The 27,011-nt window shown below is 36.9% G+C and overlaps 1 protein-coding gene across 8 annotated transcripts; it reads right to left on the reverse strand.

Moving 5' to 3' along the window:
- Positions 1–615: 615 nt before the first annotated feature.
- Positions 616–25,042, reverse strand: LOC114310548 (uncharacterized). Of its 8 annotated transcripts, none has more exons than XM_082903770.1 (8): positions 24,562–25,042; positions 10,762–10,851; positions 4,984–5,036; positions 4,845–4,912; positions 3,885–4,039; positions 3,543–3,734; positions 3,343–3,447; positions 616–700 (listed from the first exon to the last, which is right to left on the reverse strand). In XM_082903770.1, exons 1-4 carry the CDS (start codon positions 24,906–24,908, stop codon positions 4,887–4,889), a joined length of 516 nt encoding a protein of 171 aa, XP_082759896.1. In that variant the 5' UTR covers positions 24,909–25,042; the 3' UTR covers positions 616–700; positions 3,343–3,447; positions 3,543–3,734; positions 3,885–4,039; positions 4,845–4,886. The 8 variants fall into 8 exon arrangements, with proteins under 8 accessions (XP_082759896.1, XP_028112398.2, XP_082759898.1 ...); XM_028256597.2 differs by lacking the exon at positions 616–700 and adding an exon at positions 871–1,122; XM_028256601.2 differs by lacking the exon at positions 616–700 and having other exon boundaries at positions 3,140–3,447.
- Positions 25,043–27,011: the final 1,969 nt, after the last annotated feature.

Genomic DNA, 27,011 nt, shown 5'->3' on the forward strand with positions numbered 1-27,011 from the left:
AAAAAACAAAAAAACAAAGAGAGAGAGAGAGAGAGAGAGAGAGAAAACGGGTTATCCATTCCCAACCCTAAACCAATTTAACCCAACCCGAGTAGAACCCACTTAATAATCGAGCGGGTTTGCCTCGTTCTACTTGATAATCCATTTAAACCTGAACCAAGCCTGTCCGAACACGCCCGCAAACTAAAACTTCTCACCACAGTTCACCAAAACCCGTGCCTCTTCCTCTTGCTCTCTTCTCATTGAGTCGGCAAAGCATACTAGAAAACACTGTGAGTCCTTTCTAAGTTTTTGTTCTATTTATTTATTGTTAATTGTTTAATATCTAGAGGTGGGTTTTCGCCTGTGAATCATTTCTTGGAAAACTTTAATGGTGATTGCTCACTGGCTTCAAAGTAGCTTATTTGCCGCCACAGCCACGACCACCGCCCCCACCACCACATTACTTGGAGTTGCTTCATCTGTGATAGTTATAAGGCTATAGTTTCCTTTTTTTTAATACTTGGGTTTTAAGGAGAAATGTGGGTTGGATTTTTTAATTTGATATCGGAACTTGGTTGGGCCTATGACTAGTGTGCCATTTCTCCGGTTAGTGTATGTTGTGATCAGGAGGATGTGTTAAAATATCTCACATTGCTTGGAGTTGTCCCATCTGTGCTAATTATAAGGCTCCAGGCTCCAGTTTCCCTCTCTTTATTACCTAGGTATTAAGGAGAAGTGTGAGTTGGACTTTTTAATTGTTTTTTCTTCAAAAACTTTGCCGCCTGCCTATCTCAGCTTCAACTCGTCATGGCGAAGCTTTTCAATTTTCTGTCTCACACACACACACACACACATATATATATATATATATATTTACTAGCACACATATAATCTAAATATTGAAATCATAAAAATGACTAGAGTCCAAGTACTTGAAAAAAAAAAAGAAAAAAAAAAAAGAAAAACAAATTATAATCTTGATGAGCACCACAAAAGCATAAAGAAACCATAATATAAGGTTTGATTCAAACTGAAACTTGATCTCAAGAGGTCCCAAGTGACTGGTGGCTCGTAACAACAAAGCCTATTCTTAATCTTTGTTGCTTTTTTAAATTTACTGTTTCTTGCTCGTCTTTTGCCCTGCATTAGAGCAAGTTAAGGTGGATTAGGACATGACATGGCCGAGACACAACAAATATTATATATTTTTTTTTTCTATGTATGTACATAAAATAATAACCAAGTTGATCATTTTTTATGTTACAAATATATTTCTTTTTTCTGTATCAAAATAGTAACATATCATTTTTTATGTTTTATATGTTGGAGAAAAGTGTGAACGAAAAACTTTTTATCTATCTTAAAGAGCTTTATTCCTAAACAAATTACAAGTCTTAAGCTATAGGAGTTCTAAAATTAAAAAGCCTAAATGAGGAGGGCTAATAGGTATGACTTTACATCATTTTGATTTTAATCATTGATCCTCAAATTATTTCCTTAAAAATTGTGCTGACTCATTTGTGTTTCATGTGTGACTAAGCTTTAGATATGCGCGTCCCCTAAGTTTTTGAAATATATCTGGTTATGAAAAGATTAAAAAAGAAAATAGGATAATACATTTTTTTATACTGGTCCAACATGTCTTAGGACCAGTGGCGGAGTCAGAAAGTTAAATTAGGGGGGACACTTAGTAATTACAATATCAAAATTTTTTACAAAAATATTTCACACAAATTTTTACAATTGATTTCGAGAAACCTCAAAAAAAATAATATTATTTATAACTAGTATATCATGGACTATATAAAAACAGTTGAATATAAGTCTTAAAATAAATTATATAATGATAAATTATTTTTTTAATACAAAAATTGATTGAAAATTAAATATAATAGTAATATCACGTCAACATTAGTATGCGATATCACCAACTAATAGTAAATAAATACATAGAGAGTAAATCTCACATGTCAAATGTAACTAACAATCCAATAAATTACATATCTTTATAATTAGATTATTTATACTTGCATGTCAATAATAATATCACCGTTACATTTAAAAAAATTCATAAAATTTTTATAAATAATATGGTTTATAATAGTCTCTTCATTTTCAATCAAAACAACCATTATTATTTTTATAATTTTTAAAATATCGTTGACATTTCACTTTAATAATATCTTTATAATTTTTTTTTATTTAAAATATTTTCTTTATATTTGAAAAAAAAAATATAAAAAAAATCACAAAATCCAAAGGGGACACGTAACTCCCCTGGTCCTTACGTGGCTTCGCCACAGATTCGGGCATGTTCAAGTTCAACAAGTGTCATGTCCGACATAAATACATCACCTACTTACAAATGTACATGCTTCACGACCAAAATATGTTGATAAAGTAGCATATGACTTGTTTTGATTATATCTACATCTTAGAGTCTGCATATTAATGGTATAAAAAGGTAAGGTTTAATTTTACCCCATGAGAATGAGCAAGGAGATTCTCTCCTTGCATTCCCTCCTTCACTTCCTCCTTACAATGATCCTAAAAGAATTTAATGGCTCAGATTACTTTATTAAAAATTAAAAAATAATTTTTTTAGAATGATCTATACCATTAAATTCTCTTAAAATGAATCTTAACCATTGTAAGGAGAAAGTGAAGTAGGGAAGATAAGGAGAGGATCCTTGCTCCATGAGGATGCCCCTAATATGCTGTCAGCATTGTGGTTCGATCTCCCTCCTTGTGTGTTTGACAACTTAAACATCCAAAAGGGTTAAAAAGCTGGGTGTGACTTAATGCACAATATATATATATGCCTACATATAATATGTAAGGAACACTATCTAAAAAAAGCACTTTTTGCGACCGCTATAAACCGTTGCAAATAATAAAAAACAGTCGCAAAAAACCTTTTACAATGGCCCAGGCGACGGCAAGTGAGGGTCGCAAATGTGGGGGTGACAAATACTTTTTGCAACGGCAAAGCAACGGTCACTAATTATTCGCAACCGCCTAAACTATTTATGACTATTTATGACGACAGCTATTTTGCCATCACAAAAAACAAAGAAAAATACTAACATGATTTTTGGCGACCATCTTGTTACCGTCGCAAAAAAACAAAAGCATAAAGGTGTAAACACTCTAGGAATAGCAATGACAAGAATTCAGATAGTATAGCATTGTAGTTTAATTAGACATTCCATTTGAGTCTCAAAATCGAAGCCATATGTGAAAGTTATTATAACTAAAAACTTGGGAAAAGTTTTTTTATGAAAAAAAATTTAAAAAAAAAAAAAAACACAGAAGCAGAAATGCATAAGAGTGGACAGCATTAATGAAACTCCAGAGTACCTTGAGATACTCATCAACATCTGACTTCATCTGTTTGGCTTTCAGAGCAGCATCAACTTCTGAGAAAATCTGTGGTGACTGGTTGATTTCTACAAACAAATCAATCTGCAAAGAGAATTGAAAAGAGTTAGTATTAATTAATCACGGCCCTGATGCTGATAACTAGGGTAAATACAAATTTAACCAGCCAACCCAAGCACCTTTAAGTTAGGGGTAGAAGGATCAGGGAGCCTCATATTGTGTGGAAATGCACTACGGATGACATTTTGCATTTGAATGCAGCTGGAAGGGATCACATCACAGAAGCTGAAATGATAATCGCAGAGGAATTCTGGAAAATCATGAAGCAGCACCAGCAAAACCCTCAAAGTGCCTTTGTACAGAAAATGAATCTGAATTATAAAAAAAGAAAGGAAAAATAAATAAATAAATAAATAAATAAATAAATAAAGAAAAAAAGAAGAGGTCAGCAAGTAACAATTTTCCTCAAGGATCTGTCCCAAAAAAAAAAAGAAGAAGAGAGAGAGAGAGAAGAAGCAAACTGTTTCTCCCAGTTCAGCATTGCGCAGGTACGGCTCCATGAATTTGAACAGGTCTACCGACAAGCGTTGAACATGAGGCCAGCCTTTTGGAGGGTTGACAATAAGCAACTTTAGGCATAAAACTCCTGGGATTCATGAGTTCAAGCCATGCGAAGCTGCAATCACCATCACCAAGTCATCACTGACAAAATCGAAATTTCTATAGAATAGCTCATATCCAAGATGCCTCAGATGTAGAGCTCAGGTGCTAAACAATAAATATTCAAGGCAAACATATTGGTGAATTGGTGACAATTTCTATCCAGTTAAAATCAGTCACCATAAGGTCGTCAGGATCCATATTAAAGATTTGTAGGGAAAAATCAGAGAGCAGGGCAATTCAATAACATACAAAAGGACCAAGAAACACGATGCAAATAATTACCATATTATTTGATTCAGAAAAGTAAATTATGTTCCAGATAACTCCAACTAACATGTAAATAAAGAAAAAGTATGAGCACATTTAAGATTGAATTTATTGGACTAGAAAAGTTTTCAAGTGGGATCATGCCATTAAGTCAAGTTTCTTAACTTTCAATTATTAAAGGCTTTAATGTCTTATTAACCTTTAAAAAAAAAAATTATTAAAGCAAAATATAGAGACCATGGGCATAATTTGCCCAACAATATAAGTGCATTGAGCATTTCAAGCTTCCAAAGTACTCCGACTAGTCTTTCAGATTCATCAGACCAAGGAATGTGTTAGAATCCCTATGTCAAATGTTGGACCATGGAAGCAGACTTTCCCTTATAAGTAGATGTTATAGTGACTTCGCTTCTTGGCTATGGTATTTATGTACCACAGGTTATCCTCTCATAGAATTTATCATTGCGAAAAAAAAAAAAGGAGAGAGTAAAAAAGATTTGACATCTTTTTATTTATATATGAGTACGACAAAATGCAGCTTTACAACTTACTAGTGCAGCTGCCACGCCAATGACTATTTGTAGCCTTGTTCTCTAATTCAAGGGAGTCTTAAGAGGATCTGCCAAGAGCCACACTTTGATAACAGAATCAAATTAGGCAAACATGTAAATTTTGTGTTCCAAAAGTTACCATTCAGATGCGCCTTCAGGGTTCCATTTTCTATGTCTTCAAACACTAGAAACCTGAAAAGGGAACAGTTAAATACATCAAAACGAGAAGTTTCTCAAAACAACAGTTAAGGCCTTTAAGGGTTAAAATCTTTCTTAACCTAGAAATAAGGACAAAACGAATATATTTCAATCTAAGCAATGGGCAATCTATGAGACTTATAATTTCACAGGATATCACAAATACTAGATTCCCATCCAATTAGGAGAAATATGAACTACTCATATTGTTTATATATCATCACCTACCACCTCCACTCAACTCACCTACCACACACACTCACCTACTTCACAATCCTCTCCTATATAATGAGTACCTCACCATCTGTAATTTACACATCAATCAAATATCAATCAATAATACATCAATATATATACATAATTTGTTTTCTCTCTTTCTATATATATATTAATTTTAACATGGTATCAGAGCAGGTTTAAGAACCTAATATTTTTCTTGACCGGCGGGCGGCAACTTCGCCTTGGCCGCCCGCCGGACCTCAACCTAGTCCCCTAGAATTTTCTACACATACCTTCCACTCTCCACAGCCGTAACTCTGCAAGAAGAGAAGCTTCGCTCCATCATTTCCTTCCACGAATCTTCTTCGTGGCTTTCGAGCTCGTCTCTCACTATCTCGTGCAATCGATCTTTGCACTTCATCGCCACATGTGAGCAACCGTGGCCGTCAACATCCAATTTCTGACGTTTTCTACCGTTCTCCGGCAACGGCACCGCCATATCTGCTGCGAGAATCTTCAGCTGGTGAATTTCCATCCTCCGTCGTCGTCTCAGTCTCGCCAACAACTCTGCAACACATCCCCGCCAACAACTCTCTCTCTCTCTCTCACTCTCTGCGTTCTCTTTCTTCTGTGGTTCAGATCTCTAGGAACAATGGGAAAGAAGAGGAAACATAGTGAAGCAGAGGTTGCTGTAACTGTAAAGAAGGATGAGAGTGCTGAAGAGAGGCCTAAAAGAACACTTCTGGGTTTAGAAATAAAGAGAAAGTTTTGGTCACTTGTTCTCGCCGCATTAATTACAGCAAACATAAAGACCTTTATCTATGGATGGCAAAGTGTCCCAATGGTCCATCAGTAAAGTGTCCCAAGAGCCAAACAGACCTTTTACAAAACTGAACACCCAGCTCACTCTCCACCTCCTTCCATGGCGTCCCGATTTCTTCCCCATCTCGCCTCCTCCAACCTATCAAATCAGGCACACAGAACCTCTCGATCTCCATGTCCGCCTCATACGATCTCAACTCGTTCAAGTTTGAGCCAATCAAGGAATCGATCGTTTCTCGGGAAATGACCCGGAGGTATATGCTGGATATGATCACCTACGCCGACACCGATGTTGTCATCGTCGGCGCTGGGTCTGCTGGCCTTTCCTGCGCTTACGAGCTCAGCAAGAATCCATCAGTTCAGGTTGCAATCCTTGAGCAATCTGTCAGCCCCGGCGGTGGTGCGTGGCTCGGCGGACAACGGTCCAGCAAGACTCTGTAAACTGTCACAACAACTGTCACAACAGTGTCTGCTACAACGGTCCGACATGACCCATAAACTGTCTTCTACAACGGTCCGACATGACCCCATAAACTGTCTTCTACATCGGTTTGACACCCCCATACAGTGTCATCTACAACGTTATGACACCACCATACAGTGTCCTCTACAACGTTATGACACCACCATTCAGTGTCTTCACCAATGGTCTGACACGACCATACAGTGTCTCCTATCCTTTTTTTATTTTTATGTATTTTCTTGTTTTGCTCCTCTCTCCAAACTCAAGTTGGTTAGTTTCTATCCTCCTTGAGTTTGCGGGGGCTGTTAAAATATATCATCACCTACCACCTCCACTCAACTCACCTACCACACACACTCACCTACTTCACAATCCTCTCCTATATAATGAGTACCTCACCATCTGTAATTTACACATCAATCAAATATCAATCAATAATACATCAATATATATACATAATTTGTTTTCTCTCTTTCTATATATATATTAATTTTAACATTGTTTGCTATGAAACTTATAATAGCAATCTATGAGACTTATGTTGTTGTAATGCAGTCCCACCAGCCAATTAGGAGAAATACATATGAAACTAAGGGCAGCATACATCTCACATAAGAATTCACCTGCCATGTCAAATCCAACAGCACTTATCATGTAAGGTTTTGTTCTGAGCTTTGACATGCACTCAGCAACATTTCTTGCTACACCACCTAGTATATAATGCACCTGAATAAAAGAACTCCACATTATAGGCAAGTAAAAGAAAATTATAAAGAAAGTATTTCCTATTTTACTATCAAATTGTTCACCTACAATTTGAATGAATTAAATTGAATCTACACCTACTTCATGTTATGGAAAAAACTTAGTGAAACCATGCACTAGAAAACAGCACATAAATTAACTAGAGAAAAATCTCAATCCTATATGTAAGGTAATAATCAAGACAAATAGAAACACTCGTGAATAATAAAATTAACAACTGCAAAATCTAAACACAATCTAAAGGAATTCAATTGCAATCCATAGCAACAACTATAGGTATATCAATGAAATTAATCAAAGGTCCACAATTCTATATATATCACCATTGACCTATATATGTAGCAATTTTTGCATATGTTGAAAAAAGTATTGATGCTCAGAAATCACAATAAAAATTATCAAGAATTGAAATATAAATATGGCCTCAATAAACAACAATTGAAATATAAGAAGTAGATAGAAAGAGGAAACACGATGTTGGAACAAAATCCTTTTAAAGCAAGGAGGCTTTTAAAATGAACATAATTAACATAATCTCTATCCTTAGAAGGAAGCAACAAGAAGAAATTTGACTTCACAATTTAGAATCCAGCAACAACAAAGGATTACAAAAGTGATTTGTATCACACTCCAAATAGATGAGAACACTTGCCTTCTCATACACATACACACACACACCTCACTGGAAATTGATGAAAAGACACACTAAGAAGACTTCCTGCTCAGAGAAGTGAACCCACAACAGGGGCTGATAGTTAAAGTTCTATGGAGAAGTGAACCCACGGCACTTTCCAACCGTTCAAGAATGGCTAAGAAGAGGGAGCTTTAAGTTAACATTTCCATAGGGAAAATGAAGCAAACCAATAGAGGGAAAGCGGAAAGACAAAATTTCGCTGCAGCAGGGGTTGTTTTGAAAATAGATAACTATTGCAACATTTTATCTAAAATCCAGCAGCTAATCAATTTGAAAATAGAACTCATCCTACAACCTCCTTCCACCCTTTTTGAATTTTAAATCCTAAACCCATTAGCCTTCCACAAACAAAACCATTTTTTTTTTTTTTTTTTTTGGTAAAAGCCAAGGTTTTGAAAATCGGACCGGACCGGCCGGTTCGACCGGTTGAACCGTCGACCGGTCGGGGTTCCGGTCCGGATCAACCCTCTAAACCGGCCAGAAATGAAAACCGGCGTTTTTAAGGAGAACCGGAAAAACCGGCGGTTGGACTGGCGAACCGGTCGACCCGGAGCCAGTTTGCCGGGTTGATCCGGATCGGAAATTTTTTTTTTTTTATTTTCTTTCTTTCTTTCTTATTTTATATATATTTATATATATATATATATAAAATATATGAATATAAGAAAATTTTAATTTGAAACTCTTTTTCAAGGGTCTCCTCTTGTGAGGAATCCCATTAAGAGCTTGATGAAATTATTGTGAAAGTCTTCACCTATTTATAAGAAAAAAACTCTTTCAAAAAAATTCAAGAAATCCATGTGGGATTCAATCAAATTTATTGGAAGGAATATTGAAAATTTGATATCCCTCCAAAATTTTTACTCTCCTTTCAATCAAATTATTTGAATTAAAATCATATGGAGGGAATATTAAATATTTGATTTCATCTTCCAAAATTGAAATTAATAATATTTTAAAATATATTATTATATTTTTCAGTAAAAGAATATTAAGACAAATATTTAAGATAATTTATAAATTTATTACTTATATTTTTAATTAAATATAATTTTAATATATTTATTACGTCACGGTTTGATTCCGGTTCAACCCGACGGTTGAACCGGTGACCCGTCCACCCGATCCCTTTTCCGATTCGCTCACCAGTTCGGTTTTTAAAACATTGGTAAAAGCTTCATTGGGCATCAACACTCAAATTGGAAGCACAACTTTTTCTCATAAATATAGGTGTCACTTTATGATTAAACTCTCTAACACCATTGGTTGATCACATTCATTTAAGTTTCAGGTTCTATTAAGATGATTACTTAAAAATTCATGTTGTGGTCTAAAGAAAGGCAACCCTTTCTAATTGAATCAGTTAGACCATGTTCAAATCTCACACATAATGTATTGTGTGTTCAATGCATGCAGAATGTAGATAACATAACAAAATTAGATTTTTTTTCACTTAAGTGAATCACAAAAGTGAAACATTATCTAATTACTACAGACATAAGAAAATAATTAAAGGCATTGTTCCAAATTTTAATCATTCTTCATCATGATGGCTGTATTTTCTTGATTATTCTAGTCTATAGATTTCCATTTTCATGGAGCATACAAACAAGTTCTTAGTCCATTTTGATTTCATAGTGAGTTAGTGACACTGGTTGGGCTCTGGTTTTTATATAATTAATCAATCAGCATGCTGGAATATTCTGTGAATGCATCACAATCTCATGGAAAGGAAATAGGAAAATAATAATGCAAGCAACTATAATTAAAAGTTATGTAGAATTATACGATCAATTCCAACAATACTAAATTTAAGGCCTGGTTTGGGATACCCAAAAAAAATCCAAAAAGTTACTAAAAAAGTTAAAACGTTATCATTATTCACCAAAAAAAATATTTAATTTTACACACAAATTATTACAACTCAGTCTGACATCCCACAAACTGTTGCTGAGTTTTTTGGAAAAATTGCACAGGTGCACAGGCAGCACAGTGTTGTTCGGCCCGTGAGGGCCCATCACGGGTCCCGTATTGATAATCTGAACTGTTCAATATGTAGAACTCATCGAGTACTATATGTCTGTAAAAATCACGTTGATCGGATATCGCTAACTACATGATTAAATCAGTTTTATATAAAAAAAAATGGATGGTGTTATAGTTGACGGTTGAAAAAAAAAAACTAATCCAATTAGATAGCTATCGATATCCGATCAACGTGATTTTTTACAGGCATATAGTACTTGATGAGTTCTAAACATTAAAGGGTTCAGATTATCAAAACGGGACCCGTGATGGGCCCCACAGGCCAACAGCACCGTCCAATGCAATGCCCGAAAAGTAGGCAACCATTTCTTATCATCAATTCACTCCCCCAGACGGTACGGCCGTACTGCCTACTGTCCTTATCTTTTCCTACACACTAATTTATACAATTTTTTAATACACATTTTTTTGTAAAAAGTCAAAAAGTTAACACAAACAACCATCTTTTTTTCCTCAACTTTTTAGTCCAAAAAGTCAAAAAGTACACTTATTTAGGACACCTCAAACAACCCCTAAATTTCTTCTCTGAGCATTGCCACATCATTCTTGTAAAGATTTTTGTATGAATTTTAACAAATCAAGGCTCAAGTAACATAAATCCCTTATTATCAATCATCTATCCAAAGCACCAAACAACTAACCTAGAATTTAATATTTCATCATCTATACACGATTATAAACATAAATTGAACTTTAGCAGTAAAGTTTACCTTGCAGAAGAAATGGTGGCAACACTAGTTTGGCCTACTGAGAGTGCAAAAGATGCTAGGGTTTCAGCTTGAATTTCGATTGAATGTTTACTGCAAAACTTAGAACTTTAACTCAAAGTTTGCAAACCTAAGGATGCACAGAGAGATCATAAATAATCCAAAATCATAGATAGAATATGAGAAAACTAGATAAGTAAATTGCTATTCATATTCTGAAAGTGTTGCACATGGTAAAATGGGAAGGCAGACAATATTAACAACACAGTAGCACCACCCCTTTTTAACAGAACCCAACTATTGCACAATATATTCACTAACGTCTGATCATACCTGCAAAGCCAAAGAAAAAGGAATTAACAATATTCATTAATGTCTGAGCATGATTTTCATAAGTTGGCAGTATCAATAAAAATAAGAATTAATACTTAAATATCTAATTCATGATCTCAATACACACCATTTGGAGGAAAATAAAAAGAAACACTACAAGCAACAAGCAATTATTAACATAATCATAATTCTTAGCCTCTTTCCTCACAACATCAAGAACAGAATCAATAAGCTCACTGTTCAAAAAAAAAAAAAAAAAGAATCAATAAGCTCACTATTCAGATTATGGACTGCTCAATGTTTGTTCGAATAGTGGCATACTGTTCATCTTCTTTTGAAGTTTGTTGCCCACTAGATGCATCCAGCACCTATAATCTTTTCATTCTTCTCTTTCTCACCTAGGTTACCAAATGGACTGTTAAAGTTATCAAGACCACATGAGGACAAGCTTGCCGACATATACGATTGTGTCTACATAAGAATTCCATGTAATAAAATTGTGTCTACATATACAAGAACTGCTCATAACTAGTAGTATTTTCAAGGGACGTAAACCTGCACTACACAATAATATAATACATTACAGGTACTTCTTGTGAAACATACAAAAAAGGTTTAAAATCAGATAGAAACTATGCAGGGTACATTTTCCTAACCTCCAAAAAAGATCTTATCAGACCACCTGTTTGAGCTTAGAAATTCGTTGTTTATTTTCTTTTTATTCTTCAACTAAATGATACTAAGTTACTGTTTGACTAATTATTTACAGTAAAAAAAAAAAAAGAATAGAGTTAAATTTGTTGTGTTCCTAGATAAATGAAATGCAAGTAAAAAAAATAAAAAATTAAGCAGTTTGATTGTCATTTGGCTTTTTGCTGTTGTTTACCATTTATTTAGTTTCTTTTATATATCATTGCTAACCTTTCCACAAATTTGTAAATGTCTTGTAAAATTAATTGGTAACTGCAAAATTTTGATCTTATTTTACAATGTAATCAGGAAGCAAGAGTTATTTGTTAGTGAAACTGAGCATATATATATTTCTCATATTTGTCCTATTTTATTTCAAAACTAGGACATTTTATCTTCCAATTTCAAATTTGCCAGTTCTTGCCTCAACGAATTCAAACTTGTTGATAATCAATGAAATAGCAAATTCACAGATGCTATATATTGAACTCACAAAACAACAAAATTCACCAAATGCAGCAATAATTGAAGACTGAATGGTGACAATAGAAACTAGTTGATTTCACAAACATGAACAATATACATGCAGAGCAATTCAATTTTCCAATTTGTAGTATGTTCAAATGAATATTCAATGTAATAGAGTAACCGAATTCAAATCAACAATAAAATCTAAAAACTAGTAAAATCCATTAAAAAAAAAAAAGCCCTAGCCATAAAAATGGAGAGAAGATGAGATTACAAAAAGAGAGTGAGAGAGAACTCCATAACTATTCATTGCCCTTGGTCATTGCTCCATTTTTGAAATCAAAGCTCTAATCGAACAGAACAATAGCATCATATTAGATTAAATCAGATCATCTAATTAACTAGGGCAGAGCAATTGCATCAGACTATCCAGATCACTAAGGCCTAAAATCAATTCAGATCAAAAGAGATCCAAATCATATGGCCTCGATCTCCTTCTCTCTCTCTCTTTGATTCTCATATGTGCTTCGTATATAAGAAGTGAAGGGAGAGAAGAGCGAGCCAGAGAAACCATGGTCGATCACGATCTCCTTGATTCTCCTCTGTGTCTAGACAATTGTCCTTCTCTCTCTTGGATTCTCCAAATCACAATCGAGCAAAATCAAATTTGGGAAACGAGAGTCTAGGCAAGTTTTACATAATCGGGGGTTTAAGTAAAATGAAAAATAAATAAAAGAAAATGAGAAAAAAAACTTGCGCACATGAATGGCAAGTAAAATGAAGTGATTTTTTTGCTATTCCTAATTTGCTTCGGCTGATTTGCTATTGCAATTTTTGTTTTTTTTTTTTTGTTTTTTGTTTTTTTTTTTTGGCGACGGCCAAACAATCAGTCCCAAAAAAATAGACGCAAAAAGCTACGGGTGTGTTTGGTTTGTGTTTGTAGAGTAATTTTTGACATAAAAGGTACAAAAACTGGTTTGATTTGCTTTTTTTCAGAAATGGTTTTGGAAAATTGTTTTGGGAGAGAGAGTTTTAAAAAACGTGATTGATTTGATGTACATGTGAGAGAGAGAGAGTGATTTTAGAAAGTAGGTAACCAAACAAATTTTGAGATTTTTTTTGAAAAAATTTGTTTGGTTTGATTACTCTTGAAAATTTGTTTGTAGAGAATTTTTCCCAAAAATTTTTCTGAAAAACAAACCAAACAAGGCCTCCATTTCTAACAGTGGTAAGGGTCTAGTTTATGATTCTTAATGGAAGAACTTACCTTTGTATTATGCAACTTCACACATGTCTTGAGATTCTTTTCGCATGTTCCTTGTCTGACTGGTTTATTGCTCATGTTTATTAGATTCCCAGTTAATGAAAGAGGTACAATGAAGTATGTTGTTGAGTACTTTACAAAGATTTATGGTTTGTCATCCAACATACTCAATGTCCTCATCTAGAAGTTGGGTACCAACAGAACAGAGGCCAAATTGTTTGCCTACGGAGGTCAATACTCGACTTCTATCCCTCTTCTCCCCTATGTGGTGATGTGCCAACTTTTGCGTCCATGAAAATGTTACATTATATTAGTTGTACTTGATTTGGTTCTCTATTGCACTTCATGGCTACTGATCTTGCTAATGTCTGAATGATGTTTCTATTTATAATTTGAGTATGTGCTGATCTCTATATATTAAAAAGATCTTTCTTCTTCTTGTTTTTTTTTTTTTTTTTTGCCTCTCTCACTCTCTTAGACCATCGAGTTTATGTTAAATTTGCCTACTTTCATGCAGGAAATGCTCTGCCTGAATCCAGCTAGAAGAATATCAGCTCTTGATGCGCTTGCGCATGCATACTTCAAGAATGATGATGATGATGATGCTACTTCAAGAAGAAGAAGAAGAAGAAGATAAAGATAATGTTGGTGATGATGTTGATGATGATGATCCTTGATTCCAAGTCCATAACTTTTCTTTGCTGTTGTTGTTATGTTGACAGACTGTATCTCTAGGTGATCTTTCTCTCATTCACTGTAAATTTTCTCCCAACTCAAAAGGTTTTGTTGCAACCAATTTGTGCTAGGAACCGGGTTTTATGCAATTAGATTATAATTAGGTTTTATAAACTCAAATCTCAATCTAACTCAACTTGACAAGTTTGTCAACATCCCAATCCATTCGGTTTCAAAGAAATATTGTGGCCCTTAAATTGCTTGTTTGGCATCATTTTTGTTTTTTGTTTTTATTTTTTAAGAAACATGTAATCTTGTTTGACGACTTGCTCCTAAAACTATTTTTGGGATTTTTTCCCCTTCAAATTTTAGTTAAAAAATGGATTCCATTAGGCCTGAAATATATATGGAGAACTGAGGGATTCAGAGGATTATTTAAAGGCAATGGTACTAATTGTGCACGTATTGTTCCAAATTCAGCAGTCAAGTTCTTCAGCTATGAGCAGGCTTCTAAGTATGACGGTTTCTACCTATAGTTCCGTCACAAATATAAAAGCACATTGATTAGATTTCTAGTGTTGGATGTTCTTCTTTGGTTCTGATTTTTTTTTTCTTATTTAATTTGACAAGAGATTCCAAAGTTTAATTTTAAATGGTACTTACTGTGTTTGTGGAACATGTTTTGTTTAGTGAATTTAATCTTTTTGCTTATGGCTTTGATGAGTTTTATGTGTGTAAATATATGTATGTATGAATTCATGCTAAATGGCCATATTCAAGTCTTCTATATGATTTACTGGGCTAACTTTTCTGCACATTAGCTATCTAGGTAATACCTACTATTTCTAAGTTTTTTTTTTTTTTTTTTTTCTTAGAACAATACTGTTACTAAGTTAGTTGCAGTGCAAAGTTTGTCTAATACATTTGAGGATAGAAAAAATAGTTTGAATTTGATCACTTCTTTGCATTCGAAATTAGTAGTTTGGTGAGAAGACGAACCGAGAGGAAATAGTAAATTCTATATTAAATAGATTTTGGAATCTGAGGCATCTATAAAATTGTTTAGTCATTACCATTATCTTCTCCCCTTATTTGATGCCTTAGTGGCACGTTTGTTTTGCTGGTGTGGAAGGTTGTGGGTAGGAATTTCATTCTACTTTCTGTCCATACCAGACCTCGAGACAGGATTCTAGTGGCACACAGAAATGTGGCAAGTGCAGGATTGAAGTACCTCTGAAACATGGGTCTCTGTAACTTATTATGTGGTGATTATCTAATACTCATTCCAATAGAAATGAACTAAAAGAGAAGAATGTACAAAGTTTGCCCTGCAAACTACTGAAATCCACAATCAGCATGATAAAAGCTCAGGCAACATCTACAAGTATAGGAGAAAATGACAACAAACAAAGAATCTTTGTTGCCAACGCATGCGTAAGCAAGCTGTTAAGGAGGTGTTTACACCAAAAGTTTAAAATTTTCTATCGACAGAGGCTCAAACACATTCAGAAGAGGGCCAAGAATAAAGGAGGTAAAGTTAGTGGCCCAAGAAAGAGGAATGAGGAGGTAGTACATGGCAGTACCAGGAAAAAAGGGAATTCAGAGGCAGTTGCAGCAGTTGCAATTCATGGGCAGTTATAAGAGCATGGCAAATAGGCACATGGCAGCACAACAGGGCCATTGAAAGTCATATAAAAGGTGGAAGTTCAAAGAGAAAAGAACCTTCAACAAAATTCACAACCCATGTGGAATTAGGAGTAATATAACTTAATTAGAAGTAACTTTTGCACTTAGGAGTAGTTTGTTTGTAATTCAGCCTCCGTGGCCACGTTTTCCTCTGTCGATTGTTATGCATTTTGAACTTGTAACTTAATTCTTGTAATTAAGTGGCAAGTTTACTTGTTCTTCAATCAAATTTCAGTTTATTTATATTTGTTTTTCACATTACAACCTCCAAAGAAGTCCTTAAAGCTGTCGAGGCATAGAACACCAGCCACAATTGTCTAATTTGTTGTTGTTTGTGGAAGTTTGGTTTCTCAGTCGATTTGACCAAAACTACATTTTTACAAACATATTTTGGCACGCCTAGTGGGACCTGTCTAATTTGGAGTGATGGCTAGGAAGAAACAACACGAAGTTTTTGAAGACCCTGAGAAAAGGGTTGAAAATGGAGAAGAGTTGGAGGTGAGGTTGAAGGAGTGCAAGACAACCTAGGTGATGGCCATTCAATGGCCAGACAGGAAATAGGTTAAGGAAATAGAAAAAATGTAGCCAAAACTGGCCAATCCAGTTGCCCTCCTACTGATCCAAGAAGGGCTCTTCTACTGCACACTCAACAAGCATTGGCTCCATGTCTGCATATGAGAACCGAGTGATAGTAGATGCCTTGCTGCCTTTGTTTGAGAAGGCTAACGTCAAGCCCAGCCAATCAAGAAGGGTTGGGGAGGAGACTAAGGTAAATAAAGCACAATTCATAACTCCAGTGGTCCCTCCACAGCATACACATGTAAATGAACTTGTATCATTTTATAGACCTCCCACACTCCAAGAAAGATATGAGGAGGGAATGACTGTAAATCCAAGACTCTACTTTTAGTTTACCCTTCCAAAAAGAGGACAGAGAGCAAAAGGATTACACCAAATTAGTATATACAAAAATCAGCAAAATACATAGAAGAGGAAACCTTAGGAGATTACAAGGGAGATAAATGACAGCACAAGGGACGGAGCCAGGATTTCAAGATAGGGGGGGCCAAACAATATGTATATCCAACTCCAGCTACATTTACGTTTCATATATTTTAGTTTGAAAATAACAACATATCAAAATATATCAAATAGTTAATATAAACAAAGATACTTTAAAAAAAAAAAAGGGAAAAATTGACAAATCAAAACTAAATAGTTCTTTTTTTCTTCAATTACATCTATCAAAATTGAACTTAGCGTTCTTTTTTATAACAGAATTCATCTATGATTGAATTTGTACTAATTATTCAGCAATTTTCTTTTCAATTTACGGAATTAGTTATTGCCTTCTGGTCTTATGTCTTATTTTATATTTATTTGGTCAAAATAAATAATATTTTATTAAGCATATTGAAGTGGGTGAAAATTAATCAAGTCTTGGTGCTAGGCCCAATGCAATACTCACTCCAAGGTGGAGCTACGTCGGACCTCGGCCCTATGGCCAACACTTGCTCCGAAGTAAGACAATCATAGGAGTTCGGCCCAATGTACGAGCGTCACTCCAAAGTGGAGCTAGGCCCAATGCAACACTCACTCCAAGGTGGAGCTAGGTCGGACCTCGGCCCTATGGCCAACACTTGCTCCGAAGTAAGACAATCATAGGAGTTCGGCCCAATGTACGAGCGTCACTCCAAAGTGGAGCTAGGCCTAATGCAACACTCACTCCAAGGTGGAGCTAGGTCGAACCTCGGCCCTATGGCCAACACTTGCTCCGAAGTAAGACAATCATAGGAGTTCGGCCCAATGTACGAGCGTCACTCCAAAGTGGGCCGAGCAACATGGTGAACCTTCTGGATGGACAGAACCACTCCGAAGTGGATTGAGCAACATATTGGACCTTCTGGATGGACAGAACCACTCCGAAGTGGGTTGAGCAACATGTTGGACCTCCTGGTTGGACAACCGTTCTAGAGCAGACCAACTTAGAGAAGGCCAATTCACTGAAGATCTTTCTTGGGTCCACTAGAGACAAACAACTCTGCTCCTCTCCCTCTGTATGAACATAACGTGGAGACATGGAGGTGCAGAGGGACAAGGAGCATATATGACAGACCTGCGTCTGAATGGCAGGTGGAGTGGTCGTCCTCTTCCAATGAGAGATGTCCGCTAATGAGACAAACAAAACAGACCTGCACCTGAGTGTCAGGCGGAGTGGGCGTCCTCCTCCAATAGGAGACGACCACGAATAAGACACGTTGGACAGATGGCGGAGAGAGAAAGACTTGAACGACAAACAACCTTCTCCTATAAAAGGTGAACACTATTCACTCTGAAGGGATCCGAAATCCACACACTTAACACATATACACTCTTTGTATTCTCTTCTCTCTCTTTTTCCTCTCCCTGAGTCCCTGACTTTACCATCGGAGGGGTTTCCGACCAAACCCCGGTCGGGTAGCCTCACCGTTTGTTATTCTGTGCAGATCTTCAATTCCCAAAGCCTGCTGTTCATCCACGAAGTTCAACCCTTCTTCATAGTGCGGAAATCACCCCCGCACAATTGGCGCCGTCTGTGGGAAAACCACTGTTTGCTTCGTGACGACCTCCGGCGATGGGAATCGAAGATACACCCCATTCTGGGCTAGCAAAGAGGACTCCAATGACAGAGAGAACCAAAGATAACGGTCCAGCATTCCCTAGAAGGCATGAAGACCTTGCAGACCTTAACGAATAGAGCACCGATGTAGTAGAGCAACGTCATGTCATCGTCGGCGAGTCACCCCAACATAACTCCCTTGATAGAGACAACCGCGACCAAAGGGGGAGAGTACCACACTGTTCTATGACAAGCTCTGGTGAGGGGAACGAAAGAGATACCTTTGTTGCCACTGTGAAAAAGGACTTTGTTGACAGAGAAGACAAAGGATAACAAATTAACACTTCGAAGAGTGCCGGAAAACTAGATCTGCACTAATGGATATAGAGAGACCAGATCTGCACCGACAGATGAAGTCTAGACACGACGTACACCACTGTACTATTGTTTAGTTGTTCTAATGCCTCATTCTAAAGGACTCCGATGAAAGAGATGATGATCGATAAAGGACTATATTTTATGAAAGTGTTGGAGGACCAGATCTGCATCGAAGAACAAAGTCCAAATACGATGGAACACCACCGCATCATTGTTACTGACTCGTCTCATCATCTAGACGGAAGGACTCCAATTGAAGAAGACGAATGATAAAAAACCAATAATCCTAACAGTGTCAAAATACTAGATTTGTATCAAACTATTCAGTTGTCCCACCGACTAGACGGAAGAACTCCAATGATGGAGAAGACGAATGACAAAGGATAGATGCTCCTGAGTCTTCTGAAATATGAGATTTGTATTGACGAAACAAAGTTTAGATGTGGTGAAGCTCTACCATATCCTCGCAATTGAGTTGTTCCATTTATTGGAAGGAAAGACTCCATTGATGGAGAAAACAACAAACAAGGGTATGGTACAACCAAAACATAAGTTTGGGTTAATCCCAGCCAACTACATTGATGTGGGCCTAACAAAGGTCTGGGCTGATCCCAGTCGACCACCTTGACGTGGGCCTAACAAAGGTCTGGGCTGATCCCAGTCGACCACCTTGACGTGGGCCTAACAAAGGTCTGGATCGATCCCAGCCGACCACCTTAGTGTGGGCCTAACAAAGGTCTGGGCTAATCCCAGTCGACCACCTTGATGTGGGCCTAACAAAGGTCTGGACTGATCCCAGTCGACCACCTTGACGTGGGCCTAACAAAGGTCTGGGCTGATCCCAGTCGACCACCTTGACGTGGGCCTAACAAAGGTCTGGACCGATCCCAGCCGACCACCTTAGTGTGGGCCTAACAAAGGTCTAGGTTGATCCTAGTTGACCAGTTCGATGTGGGCCGAACAAAGGCCACTCCGATATAGGCCGAATAGAAGCTAGGTTAAACCTAACTGTCCACCCCGAAGTGCGACGAACGAAAGCCACTCTGAAGTGCGCCAAACAGAAGTTAGATCGAAGCTAGTCCTTCACTAAGAGGTGGGTTGAATAGAGGCCACCCAACGTAGGCCAAAAAGAAGATAGGTTCAACCTAGCCGTCTACTCCAAAGTGTGCCGAACAAATGCCACTCCGAAGTGGACCGAACAAGAGCTAGGTTAAACCGAGCCCTCTACAATGAAGTCTGAACAGAAGCTAGGTCAAAGCTTGCTCTCCACTCCAAAGTGGGATAAACAGAGGTGTAACCGAGTCAAGTAACGGCCGAACAATGATGATCGATTGGGGGCAAGACAACTAATTCAATTAAGGCCAAACGGGAAATATTGCAAGGTTTCCCTATTATTGCTCGACTGGAAGAGCAACTTAACTTTTCCAAGGCATAAGGCGAAGTCTAGTCGAACAACGAACAATGTAGGGCTACATCCTTGTTGCTCGGCTGGGGGCAAACAACATAAACATGAAGAAATTGAAAGTTCGAGTTACAAGTCCAACACTTGGCAAATTTCGAAGATACTTTATTAACTTAAAGTTTCATTACAAAAGGACCTCAGCCTAACGAAGGTGATACGAAGTGGAAGAGCTACAAAGAGGGATGAACAATAGAGGTTGGTTGGATGCCCAACGCCCACTTTGAAGCGAGCTAAGCAATGGAGGTTGGTTGGACTCCGAACGTCCACTTCGAAGTAGGCCGAGCAGCAAAAGTTGGTCAAACGCCCAACGCTTGGGCCGAGCAATAGAAGTTGGTCAAACGCCCAATGCTTGGGCCGAGCAATAGAAGTTAGTTAGACGCCTAAAGCTTGGGCCGAGCAACAGAAGTTAATTGGACGCCCAACACCCATTTTGAAGTGGGCCGAGCAACGGAAGTTGGTCGGACGCCCAATGCTCACTCTGAAGTAGACCGAGCAACAAAAGTTTGTCGGACGCCCAATGCTTGGGCCGAGCAATAAAAGTTTGTCGGACGCCCAATGCCTGGGCCGAGCAATAGAAGTTGGTCAGACGCCCAACGCTTCGACCGAGCAACAACGGTTGGTTGGATACCCAATGCCTACTCTTAAGCGCGCCGAGCAATGGATGTTAATTGGATGCCTAACACCCATTCCGAAGTGGGCCGAGCAACGAAAGTTAGTCGGACACCTAATGCTCACTTTGAAGTGGACCAAGCAACAAAAGTTGGTTGGACGCCCAATGCCTGGGCCGAGCAATAGAAGTTGGTTGGACGCCCAACGCTTGGGCCAAACAACAAAAGTTGATCGGACGTCCAATGCCTGGGCTAAGCAGTAGAAGTTGGTCAGATGCCCAACGCTTGGGCCGAGCAACAAAAGTTGGTCGGACACCCAACGACTGGGCCCAGTAGCAGAAGTTGGTCAGACACCCAATGCCTAGGCCGAGCAACAAAGGCTGAGCAATGAAAGTTGGTCGGACGCTCAATGCTCACTCCAAAGTGGACCAAGCAATAGTGGCTGATTGGACGCCTAACATCCACTCCAAAATGGACCGAGCAAAGGAAGCAAGTCAAAACTAGCTAAGCAAGACCAAGTTTCATAGCTCGAGTAAACAACCAAAAGATTGACAACAAACAAAGTTGGAAGTGCAATATTCTACCAAATAAATACACTACAAACAACAAGCAAAGGTCGAAGGAGTGCAGTGCCCGACGAGAGTCAATATTATCGAAGTCGATACCAAGACTATAACGACTATGTGCTAGACAACTCTCAAGATAAGAGGTGCTAACATTGACAGTAGCTTGGTGGTAGAGAAACCGAATTAAAAAATACAAACTCGCAACGCCAAAGCTGCTAGGGCCGACCAAGCAACTCGGTGTTGAAAAACAAAAATTATGCAAACAAGCTGCTACGACCAACTAACTAAGTGACGGACAATCCTTAAGCTGAAGGTAAAACGACCGACTAATATATGAAGAAACGGGCTGAACAAATGGACGTGTTAATCATGTCCAAACAAGAAAATGGTGCATGATCCGCATGATCAAGCAATGTTAGCAAGCTATGCTTCGAGACCGAGCAGAGTGGAGGGGAAGGACTTGGTCGACCAAGCATTGAGACCAACACCAATTTATCTCTTACAAGTAGGACCGAGCAAAAAGATAGTGAATGTCTTTCAAATTAGAACAAAGCTGCGATAAAGCACACTTGGCCTGCTTTGAAGCGTCGCTGTGTTGCTCGGCCCAATCGACGAACACTGCAAAAATATATATATATATATATACTATTATGCATATATATTTTTTTCAAGTCAAGCAATGACGCTCAGCCGACTGAGAAAAAAAAAAAAACACCAAGCTAGACAATTACGAGGCTAGTGAAGACACATTTAGTTTGGGGGCACAACCGAGCTACAAAACATTGGGCAGACGCATACGTTAGACCGAACAATAATTTTTAATCCAGCTCATGGAGCTCAAATTAAGTTGTGATCACCCAAACTTCGAAGTTGGTGACAGAATTGGCTTCCGCTTCGCCAAACGTAAGCGCAAGCCAGGGGGCAAATGAAGTGGGTGAAAATTAATCAAGTCTTGGTGCTAGGCCCAATGCAATACTCACTCCAAGGTGGAGCTACGTCGGACCTCGGCCCTATGGCCAACACTTGCTCCGAAGTAAGACAATCATAGGAGTTCGGCCCAATGTACGAGCGTCACTCCAAAGTGGAGCTAGGCCCAATGCAACACTCACTCCAAGGTGGAGCTAGGTCGGACCTCGGCCCTATGGCCAACACTTGCTCCGAAGTAAGACAATCATAGGAGTTCGGCCCAATGTACGAGCGTCACTCCAAAGTGGAGCTAGGCCTAATGCAACACTCACTCCAAGGTGGAGCTAGGTCGAACCTCGGCCCTATGGCCAACACTTGCTCCGAAGTAAGACAATCATAGGAGTTCGGCCCAATGTACGAGCGTCACTCCAAAGTGGGCCGAGCAACATGGTGAACCTTCTGGATGGACAGAACCACTCCGAAGTGGATTGAGCAACATATTGGACCTTCTGGATGGACAGAACCACTCCGAAGTGGGTTGAGCAACATGTTGGACCTCCTGGTTGGACAACCGTTCTAGAGCAGACCAACTTAGAGAAGGCCAATTCACTGAAGATCTTTCTTGGGTCCACTAGAGACAAACAACTCTGCTCCTCTCCCTCTGTATGAACATAACGTGGAGACATGGAGGTGCAGAGGGACAAGGAGCATATATGACAGACCTGCGTCTGAATGGCAGGTGGAGTGGTCGTCCTCTTCCAATGAGAGATGTCCGCTAATGAGACAAACAAAACAGACCTGCACCTGAGTGTCAGGCGGAGTGGGCGTCCTCCTCCAATAGGAGACGACCACGAATAAGACACGTTGGACAGATGGCGGAGAGAGAAAGACTTGAACGACAAACAACCTTCTCCTATAAAAGGTGAACACTATTCACTCTGAAGGGATCCGAAATCCACACACTTAACACATATACACTCTTTGTATTCTCTTCTCTCTCTTTTTCCTCTCCCTGAGTCCCTGACTTTACCATCGGAGGGGTTTCCGACCAAACCCCGGTCGGGTAGCCTCACCGTTTGTTATTCTGTGCAGATCTTCAATTCCCAAAGCCTGCTGTTCATCCACGAAGTTCAACCCTTCTTCATAGTGCGGAAATCACCCCCGCACACATATATACTATATATGCATAGGTTATGGCAAACACAGGGGGGGGCATGGCCACCTTTGGCCATAGTGTGGCTACATCCCTGGATAGCACCGGAGGCAGAATTAGAGGAAAATTATAGATAATTATGGGGTTCTCCTCGTGTACCACACAAGGGTTAAGGATGTCTTCTTCACAACCAAATTGAGGTAAAGGGCACCGTGTTGCATCAAAAAGATGTGTCAAATTGGCTTAATAAGCTTGAAAAAAAAAACGGAAGAATTTTTTTTAAAAAAAAAAAAAGACATGGGCGCACAAATTCCACATCAGAATGTCAAAGTTACATAATCCCACTGAATCCATAAAAATCCTAGTTAACCGAAAGAATCATTTTCTATATTCTTTTTGTCCATGAAAACCCACCACAGCCTTAGTTAAATACAGACAAGAATATTACTCTTCCCTAAATTCCAAAATCAGTTTCCCAAAAGGGTTATTCATGAAATTCTAAGGCCTCTAATCTCCAACTTGCTTCAAGCAAATCTCATCCTGATCAATTAGGTGATTCCAACTCCCGTCTTCAATCTCATGAGACACAAAGCCTGAATTGCTAAAGCCCACTGACCAACAGCTTACATAAGAAGCACTCAAAGCGACATCACTACACTATCTCTTGGCAGAAGAATATAAGAAAATTTACATAAATATTCGCCTATCTGTATCGGGATTTTGGAATTCAGATACACATATTCACCAATATATCATGTCTTTTATCGGCTGATATATGACCACATCATCAATACTGAAATTCATAAATGAGGTTTCACTACACTATCATATCTTCAATTCACCAAGACAGACATATAACCAGTGGTTAAATCAAATTACTTGCAGATAATCAATCATATTTAGATCACAAAGTAAATAATCAATTCATAAAAATAAAATAAAAAAGCAAATCACAACAAAAAGTACATATATAAGATGAAGAAAAAACAAAATAGGTACATTTGAAGTATATTACCTTGTTGACATTGACATTGGGGGGCCAATAATGAAGGAACTTGTAGAAGTAATCGAACATCTCCACAGAGGATCCGAAATTCTTGGTCCAACGCTGACCCGATCCGACTCCTTATCTCCCTCAGTTCCTTCCAGTTGATCCAATCGGTCTTCCTCGGCGGACTTCTCAACCTTCAGCTTCTTGGCGCCGCCGCTATCCTCGCCGGAATCTTCCCTGGAACGCTTCGAGTCGGCGGCAGGGAGTTGTTCTTCGGTGGCGGCGATTGGGATTTCAAGGTCCATGTCTTGGGTGGAGGGCTCTGCTTCTATGAGGGTTTCGGAGGCTTCAGTTGTTGCAGATTCGGCCATGCCTGAGAGAGATCTTTTGCGAAGAAGAGGCGCCACCAAAAATTCTTATGTGTTTCATTTTGTTTTGAAATTAGTTTTGAAAGATAATTTTGTGAAAAGAGTTTTAAAAATTCAAAACCTGTTTGATTATAAGTTTTCCAACTAGTTTTGAGTTCTGTACTTTAAAAATTGTTTTTAGAAATTTGAAAATTTTAATGGAAAATGAATGGGAGGACTAATTAGTGCTACTACTAATGATGTAGCAGTGGGCTTCACTATGAATGATTTGATGTTTTAGCTTTGGTGTTGTATTTTTTTTTTTTTATTGAGTGTCATGTCATTAGTGGTCTTTTTAAAGCTCCAAAATTAGTGGTCTCTATCGTTGTTGAATTTAAAATTAGTTTTTGAGTTTTTTTTGATCATATATTTTTTTGTCTTGTAATCAAAAAAAAATTTTACCATATTATAATAAAGTTTATTTACTTTGTTTTGTATATCTAATCTAAATTTAGGCTCTGTTTGATCAGACTTTCTAACTATGATTTGAGAATATGAGTTGTATTTTGAATTTGTGTGTTTTGAAATTATGATTTGAGTGTAGAAAATTTGTTTGGTTATGATTTTTTAATAGAATGTTGAATTGAGTTTTGAATTGAGCGTGAAATTGAGTTTTGAAAGTTTAATTTGACATGTGAAATAAGAAAATTTGTTTGGTTATGAGTTTTAGAAAAAGTTTTCAAAACTTAATTCAAATTATTATAACTCATAACAAAACACACTACTTTCACACTATTAAAAATTCTGATCAATACTCATAATTAAACTCTTTTTAAAATTCAATTAAAAAAATTTATTATTAATAGAAAATAACATTAATCAATTTTTTAATTGAAAATACTACTACAAAGGAAATAAATTTTTTTCAAAATAAATATTCATAAAATTTAAATCATAAATATTTAAATAATTTAAATATTCTAAAAAAATTAATAAGTAAAAAATTAAAATAAATATTCAAAAAATTTAAATTGTAAAAATTTAAATAATTTAAATATTCAAAAATTTTAAATAATTTAAAATTTTAATATTTTAAATTTAAAAACAACTCTATACTCAAATCGTAACCAAACACATAAAACAAAACTCAATTAAGAAGCTATTTTTAAAACTCATAACCAAACACATAACTCGAAACTTCATACTACTTTCACAACTCCACACTCAAATCGTAACTAAATACATAACAAAAAAAATTAAATATTTAAAAATATTTTTATAAAATAGAGTTTAAATTTATTTTTATAAAATATTTTAAAATTTAAAAAATTAAAATCGTAATATTTAAAAATTAAAATATTTAGAAATATTCAAAAAAAATTAAAAATTTAAAAATTTTAAAAATCGTAACATATTTAAATATTAAAATATTTTAAATCTTAACAAAATTAAAATATTTTTAAAATATTTAAAAAAAACAAAATATTGATTTGAATTGAATTTTGAAAAGATTTTTGAATTATGTGTTTGGTTATGAGTTTGGAAAAGTAATGATTATGTTTTGAATTGAGTTTTGAGAAATGGATGTAGAATTATGATTTGAAAGGTTAAAATAAACACCACACTCAAATCAATGAGTAGAACTATAATTTGAGAGGCTTACCAAACGGAGCCTTACTTTTTCATGCATCGAATATAATTTACAACAATGATACATCCCACTAATTTGGGAGCACTAATAGACCACTAATGAGGTGGAAATTAAAAAAAAAACTTAAGACCAAAACATCACATCAGTCAGTGGGACCCACTCTCTAGAGCTCCTTTAGTGCTCCCAATTTAGAGCTCCCAAACATTTTTCTATAATTTATAGGGCAAAGTTTCACTCCATTTTTTTAATTTTTTATGAATGTTTTAAAACTTTTAATACTTCTTTTTTAGTTTTATATCAACTCAATTTATATACATTTAAAACGTTTCACATTTAAATGTAACTTTTTATAAAACTATTGAAGAATAGAAAATATACACACAAAAACTTGACCCAGTTTAAAAATTAATACAACTTTAATATTTTATATTTTATTAAATTTGATTTTGCGTTCTTCAAATTGTAAAACATAAAAA

The sequence above is a fragment of the Camellia sinensis genome, chromosome 13 (assembly GCF_055761805.1).
Source record: "Camellia sinensis isolate YWXY chromosome 13, ASM5576180v1, whole genome shotgun sequence".
NCBI classification, from domain to species: Eukaryota; Viridiplantae; Streptophyta; class Magnoliopsida; order Ericales; family Theaceae; genus Camellia; species Camellia sinensis.

Coding starts and splice junctions, on each gene's coding strand:
- LOC114310548 (XM_082903769.1), bottom strand. CDS start 24,908: ATGGCCGAATCTGCAACAACTGAAGCCTCCGAAACCCTCATAGAAGCA. Junction 10,852..24,561: donor CCAATGTCAATGTCAACAAG/GTAATATACTTC, acceptor TAAGTTTTGCAG/TAAACATTCAATCGAAATTC. Junction 5,037..10,761: donor GCCACCATTTCTTCTGCAAG/GTAAACTTTACT, acceptor TTCCCTTTTCAG/GTTTCTAGTGTTTGAAGACA.